Source organism: Sycon ciliatum, chromosome 9, assembly GCF_964019385.1.
Source record: "Sycon ciliatum chromosome 9, ocSycCili1.1, whole genome shotgun sequence".
NCBI classification, from domain to species: Eukaryota; Metazoa; Porifera; class Calcarea; order Leucosolenida; family Sycettidae; genus Sycon; species Sycon ciliatum.
This window is the reverse complement of record NC_088651.1, coordinates 21,644-45,000: the sequence shown is the minus strand read 5'-3', so window position 1 is coordinate 45,000 and position 23,357 is coordinate 21,644. Positions and strand designations below refer to the sequence as shown.

The following is a 23,357-nucleotide window of genomic DNA, read 5'->3' as shown; positions in this document are numbered from 1 at the left end:
CCAGGACAAAGGGTACACCGGCAAATGCTACCGATCGCATCGAAGGTGGCAAAATGCAAGCGCACAAGAGGCTGGATGGACCAATGTGTATGGTAGTCGACAAGGGGTGGCAAGCCCGGGTAGTTGACGTATAACCAGGGGTCTAACCGCCAGAACTGGGAAATCCAGGACCCGAATAAAGAGAAGAAGGATACACTTCAGGTTCTTGAACAACATCTCGAATGTTTTACAGTCAGACATCGCTTTTCCGGTCCTCTTTTATCTGGATCCCTCGCTGACCGGAAGAAAATCGTTGGTTACCGATTTACAGCATATGCCATGCATACATGCAGTAAGTTATGTGTGTTCGATTATCCGGTTCCCTCGCCTATCCGGGTATTTTTTGTGGAAAACGGATGTGTGCGGTTATGCGAGGGCTAGCTGTACTAGCATACTGTCAAGCCTTATCCAATAACTTAACCCTTTTACGGTCTCACATTTGAAAATCGATCACCAGTGATCGATTTTTCAAACTATCGTAACTCAGTCAATTTTTGAGCAAATTCGAACATCTAAATATCTGGGTTGAAGAGAAAGCTCCAGGCTATCCGTAGGAACAATCGCCGAAGCGATAGAGTGAACGGCTGCGATGCTACGAAGCTCGCGATCTGCGTCACGGCTCATTTACGATTTGAGTGGGCGAGCTGGGTCTTGAGGACGGGTTTTTCCCTTTGCAGCTAGCTGTCGCCATAGAGACACGGATTCAAATGAGAGTATGGACTCTCAGCACTCCTCACAAAAAATATGAGCTCGGTGTGAGCAAGGAGAGGGAAATGGCTGTTGAATCTTGTTTCTCGTCGTGAATCAAGCACTGGGGCGATGTCGCTGCGCTGCAGCGCTGGATCCACGGCACCCTTGGTGTCGAATTGTAGCTCGGCGTGTTGCTCTTGTCCAGAGCTTTCCAGAGAGCCCAAGATCACGAAAATCAGCGAAGGGAAACTGAAGTTATGGATGAATCAAGGTACGAAATTGTTGAATTCTGTAAATAGCCTCATTTTGACTGGATTCTGAGACCGTGAAAGGGTTAGAGAAATGAGTATAGTAGTGAAACTTTCAAGGTGTTTTTCAACAGCCTTAAAAGTGTGTCCTTCTTCTCAGTGTTATTGCGTTCTTGTCTCCGAGGAAACTGACCAAGTACATACAGAGGTTGACTGATATCAAGAGTACATGAAAACCAGAGTGTGCAGCTCTGATGGGTTGCTGTCACGGCGGAATTCCGTGATTACATCATCTAGTGATGTAGTGCGTACAAGCAGGATTCAAGCAGTTCTCTTTCTGCACAACTGCAGCTCAGTTGTACGCACTACGCCATTTCCCGCCTCAGATCTCCGCCAAAAAGGATGTAATCACGGAATTCCGCTGTGACAGACGCCCGAAGTAGGATATGCCCCAAGCTGCACGCTCTGGGTTTCATGTAGTCTTCCTAACATCCAGTAAATTATGGTATGTTTTTTCCGTCTGGTTGTGTACTAACGCAGGTGTTAAGAGACCACCAAGCTAAGGAGATCAAGGATTTGGAGGCTGAAGTGGAAGCTGTCAAGCTGGGAAACAAGGAGCAGCAGCATGACATGAAGCATGCGTACTTGCAGAAGAGGAAAGTCTTCGAGGACGAGGCCGAAGAGAAAATCACGAAAATGAAGCAGGAGGCGAAGCAGGTATAAAATTTAATGCTGCTCAGTGTGTGTGTGCTGCTGATGTTGTTGACAGAGCTTTATCTGCTGATAGTTGGGGGGGGGGGGGGGGGGGGGTGGTGGTGATGTTGTTGTTGTTGTTGTTGTCGAACTTACATTTGCTGATGGTAGGGTGGCATGGTTGCCAGGGTTGCACTAGCAGATGGTGGTGGTGCTTTTTTCGGGGCAACGTCTGCTGAGGATGGCTACTGGTGCCAAGGTTACGTCTGCTGGCGGTGGTAGTAGTTCTGCTGCTGTCGGAACTATGTTGGCTGGTGGTGGTGTGTGTGGGGGGGGGGGGGGAGGCGGCGGCGGAGGTGCTGTGCCAGGGTTCTGTCTGCTGATGGTGGTAGTGATGCTGTTGTCGGGGCTACTGTATAGCAGGAAATATTCGGACGGAATATATTTTCGTACGATTTCGTCCACGGCCTTTTTGCACTAAAATGTATTCCGTACTAAAATGTGTTCATGTGACGTGATGTGCACTGTACATGGGTACTGCATGCGAACACGTGCATTTAGTATGCAGCACTGTACGAAAATAAAATCCGTACGAAAGGTCGAAATTCGGCTTTGTCCGAAAATATTTCCGTCCGAAAATTTCCTGCTATACAGTATGTTGCCTGGTGATGGTGTTGTGTGTGTGTGTGTGGGGGGGGGGGGGGCGGGGGGGGGGAGACGGCGGAGGTGCTGTTGCCAGGGTTCTGTCTGCTGATGGTGGTAGTGATGCTGTTGTCGGGGCTATGTTGGCTGGTGGTGGTGTTGTGTGTGTGTGGGGGGGGGGGGGGGGGGGGAGACGGCGGAGGTGCTGTTGCCAGGCTTCTGTCTGCTGATGGTGGTAGTGATGCTGTTGTCGGGACTATGTTGGCTGGTGGTGGTGTTGTGTGTGTGGGGGGGGGGGGGGGTGGGGGGGGGGGACGGATGAGATGCTGTTGCCCGGGAAGGTTCTGTCAGCTGATGGCCAATATAGTACTGCTGTTCTTGGGGCAACGTCTGCTGATGGTGGTGCTGCTGTTGCCGGGGTTACTTTGGCTGGCAGTGGTATTGGGGGGGGGGGGGGGGGGGGGGTGCGCGTGCTGCTGATGGTGGGGACCTTTGCATGGGTAACTGCCGAGAACTCTGCGAGAAAGTGTCTTTCGTTTGTAATGTATGTGTTGATGATCTTACAGGATGCTCAGAGACGAGTGCAGGAGCACATAGTGCGGGTGAAACGTGAGAACGAGGCCCTACGTGCCAAGATCAACGACCTCTCCGACGACTGCAAGGTACTGATAATACAACCCCCCCCCCCCTCTAATGTCACACTGTGACGGGCCTGTAGTCTGTAGTGATGGCGGCTCAGTGCCTTCTATGAAGCCGGAATCGAGTGGCCGTGTGTAAAGTTCACTTGTACTCATTCATTGCCAGCAATCGCATGGCATCATGTACATTGAAAATAAACATATTTTGTGAATCGATCTTTTGTCAGCATCACTTTTCAACGAGGACAGTGAAGCTAGCTGAGTGTAGCTAGTGTAGCTAGCTGAGTGTAGCTGTGTAGCTAGCTGAGTGTAGCTAGCTGAGTGTAGCTAGCTGAGTGTAGCTAGCTGAGTGTAGCTAGCTGAGTGTAGCTATCGGAGTGTAGCTAGCTGAGTGTAGCTAGCCGAGTGTAGCTAGCTGAGTGTAGCTAGCTGAGTGTAGCTAGCTGAGTGTAGCTAGCTGAGTGTAGCTAGCTGAGTGTAGCTAGTCGAGTGTAGCTGTGTAGCTAGCTGAGTGTAGCTAGCCGAGTGTAGCTGATGTATGCCTGTGTCCAGTGACAGGAATAATCACACTACTCAAGCTGCGTCAAGGGCTGGCGGGTGCCGGTGGTGGATGGCGATTCACGGGAGTCGTGGGCTTAGATGATTATTAGCTGCATCAAGAATATTTCGACCAAGCCCCCCCCCCCCTTTAAACGTGAACCCAGCTACTGTAGCAGCAGAAACTTTAGTCAGTAAATAATTTCGTCCAACTCCTGGGACGAAAAAGTCAAATAAATTCCGGACGAATATTTCTCCGTACACGGTTGTCTCTGCTCTGCTCTCTATCTCTCTCTCAGTCTCTCTCCGCCTCTCACTCTCACTGTCACTGTCTGTCTTTCTCCCCCCCCCCCCCCCCACACACAAACACATTCGTTTCCCAATGCATCATTTCATCTGCAGGGCTTTGAGAAGTCGCGCGTCAAGTTTCTCCAGGATATTGGCGAGCTGGAAGCGGAGAAGCGCTCTCAAGAACGAATCAATCAGTTTCGCTACGGAACACCCAAGAGTTCAGCCAAGCCGCAGAACGCAGCATCGAGCGTTCAGGAGCGGTTATCGTTCACACAGTTTGTTCCCGACCGTCGCACATTCCCGTCGGATGGCATTCCCCGTGCGCCTATTCTCTCAGCCTTGCCCAGCAGTACCCGCCACAGCCGGCGCTCATCGGGAGCTGCTCGCAAGAGGAACTACTGATGATGGTATGGTCATACAGTCACGTGTTATTGCTGGTATTGCGTGATCGTTGATCATGTGATGTGCGTGATGTCGTCGCTACATGCTCACTGAGTGGTCACATGACATGATGTCATCAGTCTGTAGTCACGTGATCACATGACATGATGTCATCATCAGTGTATGGTTTCTGTGATCAGACGGGATGATGTCATCAGTATTATTATACTCACCGTGGTCACGTGAAATGTCAACAGTTGTAGTCAGGTGATAACTTGAGGAACTGTCACTGCCGCTGTGACTCACATGGATTCTTCATTGACCCAGCCTGATCACATGATCATACTACATGTATAGACACGACATCAGATCATATGATCAGAATATTAGCATGACATCATAATTTGATCACATGATCAGACTATACTCGTTACACCATAACTGGGTTTATAGTTTATACGCATGACGTCATAATCAGATCACATGATCATGTGGATATGTGGATATTCAGAACATCTCAAGAGCATGTGTACTGTCAAAGATATTTTGCAAAGAGAGCGCATGCTTACAGCTGTGCACACATACGTTGACTGCCGGCGTGTTGTTCACTTTCTGATGGGGCTGCATCGGTTCTGAACGTCATTCATTGCCGCCACCTCTGTCTCAGTTCACAGCGCTGACCATCGTTCCACCTAATCATGCGTACGTTATAGTGAATACTTCCGCTGTAGGATACCAGTACTACTACTCTTCAACAATCCCCCCCCCCCCCCCTCCCAACACACACACACACGCACACACACAGTTTTGCAATGGACTGAACAATACTCAACAGCGTCACCTGTTCATCACCTATCATATTCTTTACTATACCTGGAACTACTGTATGTGCAACTGTATGTGCAATGTGCATCGAATTTTTACTTTATCACTATTCTACTAATTAATGAAACTTGTATCCTGTAGTGAAATACTGCGTACCAACGCGCGTACCGAACGCTCGTCGTTCTATTCCCTCATCGTTGTGTACTTTCAGGAAGCGTCCTATTGCATGGCAGTGACATCATCAATTCCTGTTTTGTGTTTTGTGTTTTCATTGTACAGTAGTAGTATACTAAGTGTAGTCATCTTAAAATTCCCAGGAAAGTCTACGTATTTGTCCTTGCTGATTCTCTATGTTTGATCTCCATATGGAAAATAGAGATGTGTGAATACATGTAATGGTTTTGGTGCTGGGGCTTGATGATTGCGAGAGCATGAAACTTTAAGTAGCAGCAAACATGCTTTGAGTGTCCTTGTTGCTCTGTGTATTACACTCTGCCTGCGCGGTGGTGTTGAGCGCTGTTAGCACAATGGGTACATCCCTCAGGTGCTGGTTTTGTGTAGCTGCAAATTACAAGTAGATTCTGTCCGCCAGTGTCGGTAACCAGGCGCGTGCCCCGTATGGGTTCCTGGGTGCCCGGAACCCCCCCTTTTTTGCTCAAAATGCAGGATTTTGCTTCATTTTTGAAAAAATTCCCGGGGAGGCCCCCCGGAACACCCCCTTGAAGGGCACCGGCGCACGCACCTGGGTAACTGACCTTCTTTCATCACGCATGACTGTCTGCAGCACGGTCAACTGTGGAGAACACTTCTCTCGATTGTGTCCCGCAATTAACATAATATGACTGCATGTATTCTCTCTGGACAGGTTCGTAACCAGAGGGGGGGGGGGGGGGGGGTGCTTGTGCACCCCCCCCCCCCCCTTATGGCAATGGCTGCACCATTGCCATAATTATGAAACAAGCATTCAACTTTACAATGCAAACAAAATTAATTTAATAATGACTGCCTTCGAGAAGCAGCCAAACCAACCGCTGAGGGTCAGCCAGGTGGTTTGGAGGAAGCCAAACTCAGCTTACAGCAATGAAGCATATCAGCTGCATCTGTCCCGGCATGTGACCTGGCATCTGTCCCGGCATGTGACGTGGCATGTGACCTGGCAATTCACACTGTCAGAAATCAATGTCAAAGCACTTTTAAAGTTTTAATGAAGTGCTCGACATGCCAGAGGAGCTGGGTGCACTCCAGTCATAACTCAAGTAACTTATTACGTAATAAATCAGTGTAAATTGAAGGTACTAAAGTTAAGTGCATTGGTCTCGGGATACACGATTATTCTTACAGGGTGACACAAGCCACAACGAATGAAATGTTCGACCCTCTTTGAAGTGGTACATTGTACTGTTGAGGCAACGAACTAAAAAAAGAACATAAACAAAACGGGCAAACGAAAATGATTTGAAATATCCCGAGGTTCTCGGTTTCCGTATGAGACACCATGGCATGGCAACGGTGTTAAGTACAGTGGTAGCAAGTCACAGCAGATGTGTTAGGTAGTGCTACGATGAGGGACATTGGTCTCAGGTTATATGTCTATTCACACACGGTGGCACAAGCCACAACCGAACGAAACGACTTGAAGCTTTTCGTTTCCGTATACTTGAAACCATGACGACCAGGCGCGTAGTCCGCATGGGGCAGGGGGGGGGGGGGCACATGCACCGCCTCCCCGACCCCAAAAATGTCGACCTAGGTTCAGCAGGCACATGATGATGACCATGGATGACACACGCTAGCCTTCCTACACAAATGCGACCGTGCAACCCCCAACCCCCCACCCCCACCCCTGAGAGGGGGACCAGCTAAGCCCCTGATCGACGATGTTCATCTTACTGGCTGCAAGTCACAGCAGATGTTGTTCACCTCCTCGACGTCCTGGCTGGCGTTGAAATCGTAGTGCGCGATGGCGATCTTCTTCTCCTTGTGCAGCGGCCCGAGTGTAAAGTGCACTAGGTACACTTCCACGGTCAGTGTGTTGGAGCGTACCTCTTCGACGCTGGCGAACGGCATGCGCAGCACATCGTGGAAGAAGAACGGGTTGCTCGAGCCGTTGACGGGTGCGGTGCGTTCCTTCTGCAGCGGGCGGTGCGTGCTGCTCAGCTTGGCCATGAAGGTGTTGGAGCGCGACGGTGCACGGCTCAGCTCGAAGCACTCCACGTTAAGTATGGTCATGGTCTGATTGTACTCGGTGAAGTAAAAGGTTAGCTTGACGGAGGCGTGCGACTTCGACGGCGCCGCAAACATGATCTCGGTGCCCAGCTCCGGGCTGCTGGGTGCCGCTGCGGGCAGCGGACGACGATTCACGGGAGTCGTGGGCTTTGACGATGACGTCGGGGTCGATCGCCGGTACAGATCACGAGTGGACGTCGTCACGCTGACACCGTCCATGCCCGTGCTGCTTAGCATGTCCGGAAGGGAATCGAGCGATGTCATGCTCTGCGAATCCACGGTCGACTGTCGGCGCAGGCACCTGGCGCGATCAATCTTCTTCACGTCCGCCAGTAGCTCCTCCTCGGTGTAGCAGCTCTGGCTGCGCTCAAGCGTTCGCAGTAACGGCGGCTGCCGATGGGTGCTGGTCAAGCGACTCCGCGGTGCCTGTGGCGGATTGGACTTGGTGACGCGTTGGTCATCACCCGTAACCAACGGCGATGCCTCCAGTCTCGTAGACCTGGTGGTCATGCTGCCGAAGCGTCGACGTTCCAGAGATCGCGATCGCACTGGTGAGGGTATTCCCCCTGGTGAATGTCTGCCACCAGGCTGCGGGCTTGGCAACGGCGATGCGGGTGGTGTGACGTTAGGCGTCGTTGTTGCTGCCCGTACGGGACCGCCGGGGTTTCTGATGTACGGATGCTCCTCATAGCCGTTGCCGTGACTACCGACGACCGACGGCAGATATGGAGGTATTGACATGGAGAGGTTGCGACCACGTGAGCTTGGCATGGAATTACTCCGCTCCAGCTGCAGTGACGACGGTCTGTCGGGATTCTTATCATCCTCGACGGGGGCCGGCGTTCCGGAACGCGACTGCACGGGACTGTACTGATCAAGACGCGAGTAACGGAGACTGTCCGAGCGCTGCTGCGGGCCGGGAGTTTTCAGCTTGCGCCCGCCCTGTCGCTTGCCGCTGCGGCATTGCCGACACAGTATGCACATACAAACGGCAATGACCGAGAGACACAGTAACGCTAGTATGCAGACAACGATGAGCAGTGCATCGCTGTTGCTGTGAGCAAAGTCACGTATCTGAAGTTGGCACAACACAAGATAGGTACGCGGAAACCGAACAGACAGGAAGAAACTTTACGACAGGTTCAGGCCATCCTGTGGTTTGGTACCGGGTGGTGTGGCGTGGTGCATGCATGTGGTGTGGTGTGGTGTTATGTGTGGTGTGAAGCTGTGTGGCACTGGCATGCATTCCGGTGCTGTGTGGTGTCGCACAGTCCCGTGTTTGCCGCGTGTATGGTGTCGTGCTGTGTGGTGTTGCACAGTCCTGTGTGGTGTCGTGATGTGCCGCAGTGGTGTGCGATGCTGGGTGATGTCGTGTGCATGGTGTCGTGCTGTGTGGTGTAGTTTCATTATTATAGTGCAGTGCTGTGTGGTGTGGTGTCGTTGTTATGGTGTTGTGCTATGTGGTATGGTGTCGTTGTTATGGTGTCCACCAACAACCGGAGCCAGCCATCCCGCAGTAGTCTTCGAGTCAGTCTTCAGAACCACATGCGTCGCGTTCTACCTCGTGGCTAGCGTGAGGGCCTTAATGGCAGAGTCAAGCTCAGCAACATTTACATGGAGCTCGTCCCCTGCAGGCCGAGGCCATGATGCATCTTCCACAACGGTCCCGTCGAGCTCAAGACTGAACGACACCAATAGCTAGGCCAGATGCATCGCACCACGCAGTCCAGGTGGAGTCAGCCTGCGCGTGCACGTCCCACTGACCATGCACCGGATCGTCGGAGGAGAGCCTCGCGAACAGCTCTTGGCAGCATTCAACAAGGGTTTCCGGCAGTGGATCGTCCCATCCAGTGCCACCTGCAGCAGTCGCCAGCCGCTTCAGGTAACTGCAAGCAGGCCTGAGCCACGAACAGACCGGGTAGTGGCCAATAAGGCGTCCACACCACGAGAAGACCTTGCGTCTTGTCATCTTAGGTGGTGGCTCTAGATCGATCTCTCTCCTGGACCAGCCCATGGTGCCATCGGCATTAGCCTTCAGTTGCATACCAAGAACACGGGACTCCTCCATGGGTTCGGCAGGCTTCGTTGGGAGTCCATAGGCTGCAAGCTCGTCGGCAACAGAGTCAATTCTGCTGGAGCTCGGATATCATCGACATAGTTGTTGACTTCTGGGCGATGGCGAGTGATCCACTGGATGACGAGGTGCATAAACTTCGGCGCAATCGCCAACCCGAAGCCCATTCTGGTCATCATGTACACCTTGTTGTTCCAGAGAACGGCCTGGTAGCGCACTAGCTCAGCACTGACATGCACCTGGAGATATGCTTTCTTCACGTCTAGCATCTCCCACTGACCATCACTGCTGCGTCTCCACTGCCTGATCTTCTCGGCGCACACGGGGGCTTCATAGCCAGGCTCAGACTCAATGAGCTCATTAAGCTTACGATAATCCAGGCATGGTCTGATCGGGGTGGATGCTTTATGCTCTTGGGTGCGAGCAATCAACGGAAGCACACCAGCCACTGCTCCATGTGTGGCTTCATCGTGCGGCACAAGCCAACCATTAGCGATCCAAGCGTCGACTTCCTTGCAGAACAACTTCTCCTGCTCTGGGCTCAGTTTCTCCCTGGAGTACTGGCCGATGCCAGAGCCCACTGGAACCTCAGGGGCTGCACCACTTTTCCACTTCCAGCGGAGAATCCAACGCTTGGTTTCATGACACCATTGGACCTCTCCATCACGTGCCGACAATGTGACACCTTGTCCATGACGGCTCACTTGCACGTGGCGGGAAGGGTGACCGTCCTGAGGAAGTGCAGCAGACACAGGACTTGACACTGGCCCAAACCTCACACTCTCCAGCCGGCCATCATTGTCATACTCAAGATGTAGGCCACCACAGCTGCTCTCTACATCACAACCGATCAACAAATCGGCGTGTACGACACTCAGATCGTTGACGACTAATAGCTCCACACTGGCTTCTGGCATCTGCACTGGGATAGGGCCATCCAATCGTCCAATGTTGACGGCTACTTTCCCAAGAACAGCAATAGACTGGCCATCCAGCGCCACAAGTCTGCTTTCACACTCTGACCACGCAAGGCCACAGGACACGGCTTGGTCCTTAGTCAGCAGTGATCGGACAGCACCAGTGTCAATGACTGCTGTCATACGTGACACATCATCCTTGTTGCCCGTTGTCCACATGTCTACCTTGATCCTAGGCAGCTGCCCTGGCGAAGGCACAGACACAGAGGCCAAGGCTGGACTAGGCTCCTCTCCAGCTGCTGCTGCAGCACTCCCGCCTTGCCGGCTCACCAGCCAAGCTTTCCGGTCCGGACAGTCTGGCTTCCTGTGACCAGGCTTGTCACAGAAGTAGCACGTACTGCCACGGCCTCCACCATCCTTGGAGCTGGACCCACTCTGCTGCCCCTGCTTCCTCCTTGGGCAATCTCGCTTCATGTGGCCGACCTCATTGCAGAGGTAGCACAAGAAAGACTTCCTGCTGGTCTTGTCGCCACGTGCTCCACCAGCCAAACTACCAGTTCCAGCACCAGTACCTACTGAAGCTGTCACAGAATCGCCATCACTAAGCTGAACAGCACGGACTAATTCTAAGCAGGCGCTCACAGTCTGGTCCTTTCCCACAAGTGACAACCTAACCTGCTTTGCCCACGCATGTGGAAGCCCGTCAAGAAACTGCTCAACAACGGAGTGATTTTTGTCATCCCCAGGCGACGCATCGCCGGCCAAACTGGCGAGGCGCTGCAAATCGGCAACATAGGCATCTGGTGACTCCTCTTGTCTCATGCGTCGGGCCTTGAACCGCCGGTAGGCTTCCGACTTCGTCATACAAAACGCCTCTTCCATTTTCTTCTGGACGGCGTCAGGCTTCTTCTTGTCATCCGACTTCATTCGGCTGAACACCAGGAACGCATCCTGCTCCAGAAACAAGGGTAACTGGGCCATTTTCTTCTCGTCCGAGTCCCACTTGTTGATTGTCGCCAGCACGTCAAATTTTGCCCAGAACGTCTGGAAATCATCGACCTTTCCCCGGTAGGGTCGCAGGTATCCTTCAGCTTTCGACATCGTACTTAGATCGGAAAATTCAGTTTCCCCACGAGTCCACACGCGACAGTACAATCAACCACGACGCCAACCAGCAACCCAGCTGGTATCCCTGACGTCCTCCCGGGTTTCGGCACCACAAGCTGTACTATAACCGTGTCACTAGGACTACTGCAGACCCACAACCGAACTCATAGTTACGTTTCACACTGATTTAATTCCATGTGGTTATTGTTGGGAGTCTAAGAAAAAGAACTAACTAAAAAGTAAAAACAATGTTGGGAGAGCAAGAACCATCTCGCACCATACCGGACGCATGCGCATGGTGCATCGAACCGGAACTAAAGACTAAAGTACAGAGCACGCGAAGGTGCAGTACATGTATGCGCCTGCAAGCAGCAGTGTCAGGAATGCAGTGAATCGCACACACCGCACGGCAGCCACCGTTAGCACGTCATGCAGTCTATACAACGCAGTGGCTCATGATCATGAAGAGAAAGCGGACACCAGCCACAAGAAGCCTATAGCCTAGATTAGAAGATAAGAAGCACACCGCACATGCAGTGGAACAAGGAGTCACGCACGACTCATCCCTGAACGACAACGCCATGCAAGTACTCATGTATACAGCTAAGAACACAAACAGTGCACACAGCAACGAACAGAAGCAGCTAGTACACGTACTTGTACTAGGAGACATTCACACAACACCATGAATACTAGCTAGTGTCAGTCAGGATGGTGGAGGGGGTCACCATTACACTTCACACCTGATCAGTGCTGGTCGTCTGTATGGTAAGGGGTTCGGAGGTCATGCAGATAGTGTTTTCAATGAAAAGCAGGGTAGAAATCATGGCAATACAGTATTGTATGCTCGAACTCGTCTTCTTCAAAGTTCTTTCTCACACTGACACAGTACATGTAGCAGAAGACGCGAATGAATCAGCCTTCATCAGGTATCCCAGGGTGGACGAGATAGTGGCGGGTAGTCCGCAAAACTCCGTGTACACGTACAAGGTCTCAAGTCTCGCTTGGACTTGTACTGCCACGAGCCTCAGTCACAAAAAAATCGGCTTTTCAGTGACCGGTCGGGACGGAGAGCGCAGGATAAATTTATAGTAAAGAAAAATGGACCAAGAAACTGCAAGTTACGCCTACTTTAATGTCCACTAACACTATCAGTAACGAAATCATGTTATCGCATGAGCTGATTGTTTAGTACCTGGTGGTGTTAGTGGACAGTATAGTAGGCGTAACTTGCAGTTTCGTGGTCCTTTTTCTTTATTATAAATTTTCAGTGACCCCCACTCCCCCCCCCCATTAAATCGTTTTTAGAAACACTAACACGACATTGCTTACATGTGCGCATATGGTCATGAGTGTGCATATCCTACTGCTGTTCATAGCTCTATTCAAAATCTACTGATTGGTGTAAACCGTGTCTACTTGCTTTGCACATACACAAATACGGTATGTTGTATATTCTGCATTACTCCTTTTAGACTAGCTATGGTGCGCAAGCCCTCGATAACGACCGAGACCATAGGTCGGTGTTGCGGGCTTGCCTCACCAGCGCAGGCTTGGTTTGCAGCCTCTTCTCTCCCTGCTGTTTTGTTAGTGCATATTCTGTTGTCTTCTCCCCTTCTGACGAGTAGTTTGTGTACTTCAGGCCTACCGGAACCGGTCCGGTTGGTCAGGTTATTTCCCGCCCAACTTTTCAGTCACCAACACATATTTGCTACTGTCGAGGGCAGGCGTACCTGCCATAGAGACTGTATAGGGCTGAAACGATCATTCAATAACTCCTAACGATCAACCAATATCATTAACGATCGATATATTGATTTTATAGATTCTTGTCGGCTCTACTCGTGTATCTCGCACACCAGTTTATGAAGAAATTCCATAATACCTTTGGTACATTAGAAATTTGTGGCACCGCACTGTTGACATCTCTGGAAATCTGGCTGGTTTTATCAACATGAACTAGAGAATTTCATGTTGCAAAGAATCTTGTCATCACCCTCTGGCATCTAGGCTCCGGCGGATTATGCTCGCGAAATCATGGAATTATGCTTTCATGAATTCTCGCATTACGCTCGTAAAATCCTCATATTATGCTTTGGCACCCGGGGATATACTCACTTTGTTGCACTTATGGAGCCTCAAAGTTCGGGAAATTGTGCCTTTTTGTCGTACTTGCAAGTTGCAAGTGGCCATAAGTACAACAAAAATACCTGGAGTATCCCCATACTAAGGTGTCCATGCACGTTAGAGATCAACATGGAAAAGAGAAACATTACTTCTTCTGAAAATCGGATGTTGAGCCATAAATAAATGTAAAAGAGAAAAGGACATATGGATACGAGTTTAGAGTAACTCTCCATCACTGTAACATGATACTATAATTATACAGTCAGAAAGTGCAATAACTAGGCACAAAACTGACAGAGTACTGAGTCATTCGACGTCCTGACACCTAACTTCAACACATCTCCGTAGCGCTAACCGACAGCCTTCCAACTTGGAAGGCGGGAGGTTGGAAGGTTTGTTCCGTTGGGACTGTAGCTTTTGCTCGTTTTCGTTGCGCTTGCCTTCCCCTCTTTGGTCTTTCCATAACCTTGAACCTTCCAAGTTGGAAGGCTGTCGGTTAGCGCTACGGAGATGTGTTGAAGTTAGGTGTCAGGACGTCGAATGTCTCAGTACTCTGTCAGTTTTGTGCCTAGTTATTGCACTTTCTGACTGTATATAGTATCATGTTACAGTGATGGAGAGTTACTCTTAACTCGTATCCATATGTCCTTTTCTCTTTTACATTACTTCTTCTATTCATTACTTAATTTCTTTTGCACTTCAGTAACAATATTATTTCATTGCCAAATTAGTTTGAGTTACCTTTGAAAATATTCATGTTCAACTGTCTTTGTAATCATCATACTCGTCCAACCGATGTCACCCTCACCCTGCGAATAATCAGCTCATCTCTCCCGAGTCCACTCCTCCTTCCATCATGACCGAGCATCAACTATACATCAATTTAGAGCATTATCCATAGCCTGCAGTCATATCATGGCTGCTAAAATCCGGAGGTCATGACTTCGTAACATGCATAATGTACAAATGTAATTTACATAGTCTAAGTTCGTAGTATAGTATTTATTCATAATTCTCCAGGGCAGTCCCCACAGACCTATGGTCTCCTTACGGGGTACCCTAGCCGATCTAGGATTGCGATACGAAATTGATTTGGTGAAGCAGCAAGGCGGACCGATGCCGGAACTGAGTTCCAGCGGTCAGCGGCTAAATAAGAAAGAGAGGAATAACCAAATCGAGAGGGAGAGAGGTCAGAAAGATGCCTGGTAGAGGGACATACCCAGATCATGGTAGTCTTACTGTATGTATGTATGCACAGCTATACAATACTTACATCCTCCATCTCATGGCTGAAATTCACCAACAAAGTCTTGCAGGCAGAACCCGTCCAGCAGTCTGCAACCAGTCCTCGCGTCTCCTATCAACCCAGTCCCTGCACAGCCATAGTAAACGAGAGTAAATTTGAATTGTTGACTCCGTTCCCATGGAAACTCACATTTACTTGTACGTTATTGGGCCCAGTGCCGTGTGTGAAATTCAAACAAACAAACAACTCACGACGTCCACTAACACCCAGGATAACCTATTGTCAGACTTACATGTAAATAGAAATCAGGTGAAAAGAAAACACAAAACAGTCCACATCTACTAAAGCATAGGAAAGAATGGGTGGTTAAAACACACCTGGCAAGAGGGGGGGGGGGGGGAGTAAATACACTATGTGACGTGTGCGGCTCTCGACTTTGGTAACTTTGATCAGCTCCGAGCCAAGGCGTATGAATACCACGTAGTGTGTGCGGTTGGAATAGTCACCTGGTTGTGTGCTGGATTTCAACAGGGAATGCTTTTCATCCACGAGTGCCTGAACAAACATGCATGCACACACACACACAAGTACACAAGCACACACAGAGACACACACACACACAGGCATGCACGCATACACACAAACACAGACACAGACACACACACACACACACAGACACACACACACACATACATGCACCCATACACGCACACACACACACACACGCACACACACATACACGCACACACACATGTACATAGCAAACACAGCACAGGTGAACTGTTTGTTTTGCTGCTTGTCCAGTTCTTTGTTTGGGAAGTTGTGTGTCTGTGCGTGTTGTGTGTCTGTGTGTGTCTGGGCGTGTTGTGTGTGTGTGTGTGTGTGTGTGTGTGTGTGGTGTGTGTGGTGTGTGTGCGTGTGTATAATTTACATCCACTTGTTTCCATCCGTAATATGTCATGTGAGTAGTAAGCATCACCATAATATGCTTGTACACTAACGGAGCAATGACCGTATTTTCCGGAGCGTACGCCGCACCGTAGGCCTTGACGGATTATGCTAGCATAATGTTTCGCATAATTCCTACCAAAATCGAATAGTCGCATAATTCGAGGCAAATTGCATACGAATCGCATAAAATGGAATAATCCGCCTGTTCGCATCAAATTCCAAACAGTTGTCATGTTCTACAAGTACAAGTACAAGTTGATGGACCAGGAAGTCGTAGGTTTACGACTCCCTTAATAACATGTCCAGTCCACTACAATCAGTGACGGTCGTAGCTAGGTCGGACGGTGCATTGACCCCGTTGAACTTTTGCTTCTACCGTACAGCGCCCTCTACAAAAACATTCCCCTGTTATTTTGCACAGAACCATCATATACATTAGCAGCATATGTGAGCATAATGCGGCATAATATGACATATTATATTACTTTTAGCATAAAAATAGCATAATTCTACAATTTTTCAGCAATGCGAAAAGCATAATTTCACGAAAATATTAGCAAAATCCGTCAAGGCCTACCGCACTGGAGTATAAGCCACACCCCCCCCCCCCACCTCTATTTTTTGCCATGAAATACGCACGACGCAAATGTGACTCACGCAATCGTATTTCACTGAGCAGATTTGTTCATGTAGAGTGTTGCTCAATAGTTCAGGTTTGCCTGCAGTAGACTCGTACGCCCAAGAACGTCCAGGCTGGAAATCTAAGAACGCCCCAGCCTGGATTTAATTAAGAACGAACTCCAAGATTTCGTGATATTTGAGCGCCGGTTTGTTTTGCAAGCGGATTGCACCTTCATGATCTTGTCCGAGTTCACGAAAAACAAGTCCGCAACCACAAACTCTTGTCGGGTCCTCGTGAAAACATCACCCAGTGCAGCGCTACATACTACACGTGCATGTAAAGTGTACAACCGGCACATGTAGCGCAAAGTGCATTGTACATGAGCGTGACGGGTCATGTTGGACGAGTAAGAACGCGAAATAAGAACGTAGCCTGGGGCGCTGAAAAATAAGAACTTTGCTAGGCTGGCCCTCTGCAACCGTGTTCTTGGGCGTACAAGTCCACTGTAGTGTAAATAGCTGGTAGTGGGGGCATCTTCAGGCTTACATACCGTAATGTCACGTGGTAAAGCCGGGCTTATTCCTGTCTGAGAAGCCGATGTCAGGGATAGACTTCTATTCCCACCAGGCTTCTATTCAAACCAGGTATTTCTATGAATGTCAACACTAAAACCAGGCGTATGTGCCGACAGTGCATTCTTGAAAACCAGGCTTGTATTCAAAACAGTCTTCTATACGAGATAGGCTTTAATACAAGACACTAGGGTACCGCGACCTTTGCAAACCTGAGATCGCGTCAATGAGCTACCTACTTATATATGCAGACCTCACTGACTTGTCAGTTTGAGCACTCTGGCAAGGTACGTTCGGGCCTGGTGTAAATCTGGCTTTGGAAAATTTAGTTTTCGTTGCTATCAGGTTCGGCCTCATTTCCTCTGTGCTGCACTGAGGAGTCCACAACGGACGAAACAGTTCTGTCCGTAGATTGAGTACTTATACATGTAAATGTAGGTATGAAGTATGAACATGACGGCGTAATGTTGCTCAGGGCTGCGATAAGTCCAGTTTTGCAAGCCTATTACTAGTACCCCCCCCCCCCCCCCCCGTGAAACGCAGCCGATTGCACATTGCCAGTTTAAGTCGTGAGGCGGGAAATCGTACTCCCACTTTGATATCGGGACGGCCGCGGCCAAATCGGGATGGTTCACGCAGGCATGGACTTACGTTCAGTGTTGCGTCACTGCCACTGCTGTTGATGGCCTGAGCGAGCAGGCCGGCAGCGTACATCAGTACGGTCTCCAGACTGGCTGCAATGTGCTCCAAATGGTTGCTGGGTGCTGTGTGGGTCATAAAGTACTGGACAGGACGAAACGCCGGGTTGACCTGCCGCATGTACGCTTGCTGTTTGGTGTTAGAACTGCCCTGCAAGCACATAAAAAAACTGCTCTCGTCATGTTCATAGTTTTCTCGGAGACAATTAACGTCGATCAAGAAAATAACAAAGTTAACGCACAGTCGACATCCTCAAATGGTGGATCCAGGGGGGGGGGGGGGGGGGTTCTGCGGAAACCCTCCAAACTTGGCAAATGTACTGCTGGAAACCATATGCATGTACATGTGTAATTGTATTATGTATCAGCGATTCAGTTTATTCCGTTTTGGTTAAATTAAACTGGAACCCCCTGTAGAGATCTCTGGATTCGTCCCTGTCCTCAGAGCTCTTCCACCGGTGCTTGCATTGCCTTCCCATCTGTGTGCGATGACGTCACCACTTTCAAGGCCTACATGTATACCCAGCCTATGGCCAGTGCCATGGTGAAGGTTACCATGGATACAACAATGCCGGTTACCATGCCATTAGCAGTGCAGGTTGCCATGGGTACGACAGTGCAGGTTCCCATGTTAGCAACAGTGGATATTCCCATGGATACCAGGGCCGATGGAACCGGTCCGGTTGGTCAGGTTATCACCGGACCAACATTTTAGCCACCAACACAATCATGTTTACTGCTGTGGAGTTCATGTGTACCCGCCATATCATACACAAACTGTATGGCAGGCACTGAAACTACCGGACCAATCAAGAACTGCTTCCGGCGGTCCTGGATACAACAGTGCATATTGCCATGGATACAACAGTGCAGGTTGCCATGGATACAACAGTGCAGGTTGCCATGGATACAACAGTGCAGGTTGCCATGGATACAACAGTGCAGGTTGCCATGGATACAACAGTGCGACATTACATGTACATGTACAGCACTGGTCAATGAAATCCAGTCTTACGCTAGGGGAAGTGGAAAGCACCAGATGCTTAGGAGTCGTTGTTGACAATAAGCTGTCCTTTGACCAACACATTAACAATGTCGTCCGGAAAGCCTCACGGAAGATCGGTGTACTGCGTCGATCTTTCCGCCAGATGAACCTGTTTGCCCGCCGTAATTTCGTTGTCGGTGTTATTCAGCCTGATCTAGAATATGCTCTCCCTGTATACCTTTCGTTTATATCCGTTAAAAATAGAAACAAGCTAGCCTCACTCCACCGGCGCGCTGTACGAGTTGCTTGTGGCGCATCACCCCAAGCTAATATCACGCCACTTCTTCACCACCTCAATGTTTCCTCTTTCCAATATCGATCAGTATTTTTGTTCCTTGTATTCATTTTCCACTGTTACTGTATTAAGCCGGCTGTTTGCTTGCAGTCCCTCTTTCCCATCTGTACGTCTACCCGAACTACTCGCGGCTCTACAACTCATAACATGAGTATCAATCGCTATAGATCTATGTCTGGCTTTCTGTCCTTTTCAAGTAAATCGGCTCTTGTTTGGAATTATTTACCAGACGACCTGAAGTCCTGCACTACTATCGCAGATTTCCGCGTCAAATTGGCTATTTGGCTAAAAGACAGCTTAACTCTTAATCATTGTTGTGATTTGCTTTCAAGCAATGTGCATAATCAGTAACTTGATGTTGCTGTTTTTGTTTTTTTTGGTTTCCCGTTCTCGGGGCCTTCTATTCGGTACTCTTTGTAGTTGTACTTCTGTACTGTTGAGCTATCCGAATTCAAATAAACATTAAAAAAAAAAAAAAAAAAGTCTGAGTCGCATCATGCAAGTTTGCGCCTTGCACCATTTTGCAGCCCAGTTTTCACAGGAGTAGGGCTGTGCATCACCCGGCGCATGGCCGATTCACAATACAACTGTTTAGTGTTTGCGACGTGACATGTGACTTACCTGAATGAAGCGGAAGTTCTTGGCAATGAGCTCCAGCTGGCTGTGGCTTGGTGGCATAGTGAACTGTTCTGCACCGCCGATAGCGTACATCAGGAACGCTGGTCACGGCAGCAAGTGCAGTGGCGATGACGGTGACGGTGGTGTTGAGTTTGCAACGTGTGTATTGCCGTCATCGTCGTTGCTATGCCAACCGTGCTCGAGACCGGACTGGAGACGACGAGCTGCAGCTTGTGAGCAGTAGCACTGCGGTGGAGCCGTGGATAACACCAGCAGCAGCAGCACTAGCAGCATGACCATGATAAGAGATCCTAGGTGCGTGCGTGTCTATGTACATATACTTGCAGACCTGTAGAGTTGACATCTTGGACCATCCATATTATGTACTACATCATGTATATCCATGGCTACATCCATGTGTACATCCATGTGTACTACATCATGTGTGGGTAGCTGACCAAGTGATGATCCTTTCTCACTCGTTCCTGGTGAGCCTTTCTCATTCATTCTTGTTGAACCTCTCTCATTCATTCTTGTTGAGGCTCTTCCACTCCTTCTTGTTGAACCTCTCTCGCTCATTCTTGTTCAACCTCTCTCGCTCATTATTGGTTGTCCGCTTCGTGCCACTATGGTCCCATAGTGATACAGTGTAAGTGGAGTCCTAGTAAAATCCTGGAGACAGTCGGACTGCGAACTTTGCACAGTGCACTGACTGTGGTGTGCTAAGCCTAGAGGTGGCCTCGCTGAGGAAGAAGAAATGAAACGGAGCAGCATTCCCAAGTAAAATTTACTCTATAATTTACTCCAGAGCCCCCAAAACCGAGCCCCTCCGGTGAGCACTCTCTCGCAATCCACCAAAACTACTTGCTCGCTCCGGTTTAGTAACAAATATACGCAACATGCGTCCATTTCTCCAGAAGACCAAAATCATTCGCTAGGTCTGGGTTGCTTGTGTGCACCATTCATTGGCACTGACAGCGTTGATTGGCATGGCACCAGGGAGTCGTACTAAAATAAAAAGCTATGTCGCTCTCCTGGCCTGGGCACCGGCCGCGGGACCGGTGTCCAAGCTGAGTCTAGTGCACAGATCTACACTACAAATCTACTATACTGCATGCAGTCTGTATTATTAATTTTTGTAGATAGATCTGTGCACTCGAGCGCATGCAGTACAGACTACCGGTAAAATTTAATGTATACATGTACAGTCAACTTCGCCAATAACGACATTCGGCGGGGCATCAGAAAAGTGTCCTTATTCGCGAAGTGTCCTTATAACCGAAGTCCCATTTGAATGTATGTGAACCCATATTAAATATTTTTGTATAGTATGATATGCATATCAAAATCAAGCTCTTTTCTTGCTCTATGTCAATGTGTACTTTATTTTCATATTGCAGTTGAAAGGAACTAAAAATTCAATATGCAAGGGAAATCAATTGAAAAATATGCCTTTTTGAGCCATCTACAGGGCCAGAGACATGTACATTGTACATGTATGATGATTACTGTGCAATCATGTACAGCTACATGTACATTGCATACATATAGGTGTGCTGGTAAATCCAACAATTTTGAAGCCAACATAAAAAAGGAAGAAAAAGCCCCCCCCCTAGGCCTTGACGGATTATGCTAGCATAATTTTTCGCATAATTCCTACCAAAATCGAATAATCGCATAATTCGAGGCAAATTGCATACGAATCGCATAAAATTGTAATAATCCGCCTGTTCGCATCAAATTCCATACAGTTGTACAGTCATGTTCTACAAGTACATGTAGATGCACTAGGAAGTTGTAGGTTTACGACCCCCTTGATAACATGCCGTAAGAAGACCATATACATGTAGGTCTGTGGGAAACACCCTAGTAAAATAAAAGTTAATAATAATAATAAATAAATGTCCAGTCCACTACAAAAAAATGTACAATCAGTGATGGTCGTAGCTGGGACTGCTAGGTCGGACGGAGCGTTGACCCCGTTGAACTTTTACTACTACAGTACCCCTACAAAAAATTCGCCTGTTATTTTGCCCAGAACCATTAATGCATTAGCAGCATATGTACATGTACATACATGTATGTGAGCATAATGCGGCATAATAATGATAACTTTTAGCATAAAAATAGCATAATTCTGCAATTTTTTCAGCAATGCGAAAAGCATAATTTCACGAAAATATTAGCATAATCCGTCAAGGCCTACCCCCCCCCCCCCCTTGGCTGCATTTTCTGGCATGTGTGCAATAATATCCATCACCAGTGCAGTGCACCATAGGTTCTGGTACTTCTGCATGACAGGTACATGTACTTGACTGACAGGTACTTGAAATAGCTGTCAAAAGCCCAGAAAGTCGTTATTCAAGCAGTGAATATGACCACGGGGCACTAAAAGCATGTCGCTATACGCGAATTGTCGTTATTCAGATAGTCGTTATATCCGAAGCTAAATGTATACAGTTAGATGGGACTTTGCTCTGGGCATGGAAATTCGGTCGTTATTCGCGAATTGTCGTTATATCCGCAGTCGTTATTAGCGAAGTTGACTGTACTACAGTAAGATCGGGCGCCGAAGAACACCTCGCCGAAGAACACCCAGGCTGGAAAACTTGGCTAGAATACATGTATGGGAGGTGAGTACATGTCATGTACTCACCTCCCATACAGTGTAAACAGTAACCATGGTAACCTGGTAACTGCTACATGGGGATTGTACATATGTACAATAATATTATGTAACAGTCATTCCCATTTACGACACCCACTAGTTTTAGTAGTTACATGACAAACGTCATGACGTCACGACGTCACTCGACTGGCCGCGCGCGTGTGAATAAGAACGGTCTGGCTAGAATCAAAAATTTAAGAACTTTCCTAGGCTGCGCTCGAGCCCCTGCGTTCTTCGGCGCCCGATCTTACTGTACAGACTACATGACTGTATTATTGTTCATGCAAGGGCGTCGGAACCGCACCGGCCGGGGCGGCCATGGCCGCCCCACTTTTTCGGCGGTTTTTTTTTTTTTTTTTTTTTTTTTTTTTTTTTTAGCACACTGCAACAAAGCGCGATGATCTCAGCGCAAACGTGGCAAATCCTTGTCCCCGATCGTGGTTTGTTGCAGAATCAAAAGTCCATGTACACTGAAATGCACCAAATGCCTGGAATGCTTGCAATTGGCTTCAATTTTTGAATTTTTTTCCCCGGGGTGGGTAATGTTTGTCCCCGATCGTAGCATCTTCTTGGTTTTTTGCAGAATCAAAAAGTCTTTCATTGTAGTTACCGTACACTGAAATGGCACCAAATGCCCGGAAATGCTTGCAATTGGCTTTAATTTTTGAAATGTTTTTCCCGGGGGAGGACCCCCGGACCCCCCTTCCATGGCCGCCCCACTTCCAAACTCGTTCCGACGCGCCTGTCATGTATTGATACGTTCAGCTGCATGCATGCAGCTGTCGCGATGCTCGCGCTAGCTCTCCATGTAATCATTATGATCATGGCCCAAGCCAAAAAAATGTTTGTTCAAATGACTTGAAGGTTTGAAAAGATCAGTATCCAGGTATCAATCCATGACACGTTACTAAATCGTGTTTTTTTTTAGAAGATTGGCTACTATTAAACTATTACTTACAAGTAATTAGTTAGTTACATGTACATGCCGATGCGGGTGCTGAGTAAAGCCTAAAGGTTTAGACTAAGAATCTGAGACCTTCCGTAATACCTATCAGTAGAGAGGTTAAGTTTCACGTAAAAGTCTTACGTCCGTGAACTTTTACGTCAAAAAGTGAAAAAACTCACGTAAAATTTGACGTGTTCTACGTGAGTTGACTGTCCCGCACGTAAGTTCATGACGTGAGTTTCTGGAAGTTTCGCTTGGTTA

General features: G+C 48.6%; 2 protein-coding genes and 1 long non-coding RNA gene across 3 annotated transcripts in view; 1 reads left to right on the top strand and 2 right to left on the bottom strand.

Moving 5' to 3' along the window:
• The window catches only part of LOC135824491 (uncharacterized), an 11,566-nt gene extending 6,451 nt beyond the window's left edge, over positions 1-5,115 (top strand). Inside the window, exons 7-9 of the mRNA XM_065337225.1 lie at positions 1,518-1,694; positions 2,879-2,974; positions 3,890-5,115. Of these exons, the coding sequence (XP_065193297.1) occupies positions 1,518-1,694; positions 2,879-2,974; positions 3,890-4,180 (564 nt within the window). The 3' untranslated portion in view covers positions 4,181-5,115. The remainder of the gene's footprint in view (positions 1-1,517; positions 1,695-2,878; positions 2,975-3,889) is intronic.
• Positions 5,116-5,960: 845 nt separating this feature from the next.
• On the bottom strand, positions 5,961-6,688 carry LOC135824909 (uncharacterized). The gene is made up of 2 exons (XR_010554970.1): positions 6,138-6,688; positions 5,961-6,101 (listed from the first exon to the last, which is right to left on the bottom strand). It is a non-coding gene; the product is annotated as an uncharacterized LOC135824909 (long non-coding RNA).
• A 7,794-nt stretch (positions 6,689-14,482) lies between these two features.
• Positions 14,483-20,538, bottom strand: LOC135824971 (uncharacterized). Its single transcript, XM_065337709.1, has 4 exons — positions 19,486-20,538; positions 17,478-17,675; positions 15,188-15,236; positions 14,483-14,807 (listed from the first exon to the last, which is right to left on the bottom strand). Exons 1-4 carry the CDS (start codon positions 19,573-19,575, stop codon positions 14,719-14,721), a joined length of 426 nt encoding a protein of 141 aa, XP_065193781.1. The 5' UTR covers positions 19,576-20,538; the 3' UTR covers positions 14,483-14,718.
• Between the last annotated feature and the right edge of the window lie 2,819 nt (positions 20,539-23,357).

Bases quoted from the DNA above. Each gene is read 5' to 3' on its own strand.
- LOC135824971 (XM_065337709.1), bottom strand. From the start codon at position 19,575: ATGTACGCTATCGGCGGTGCAGAACAGTTCACTATGCCACCAAGCCAC. The intron at 17,676-19,485 runs GTAAGTCACATG...ATGTGCTTGCAG, and splicing joins AGAACTTCCGCTTCATTCAG to GGCAGTTCTAACACCAAACA. The intron at 14,808-15,187 runs GTGACTATTCCA...ATGGCTGTGCAG, and splicing joins GAAATCCAGCACACAACCAG to GGACTGGGTTGATAGGAGAC.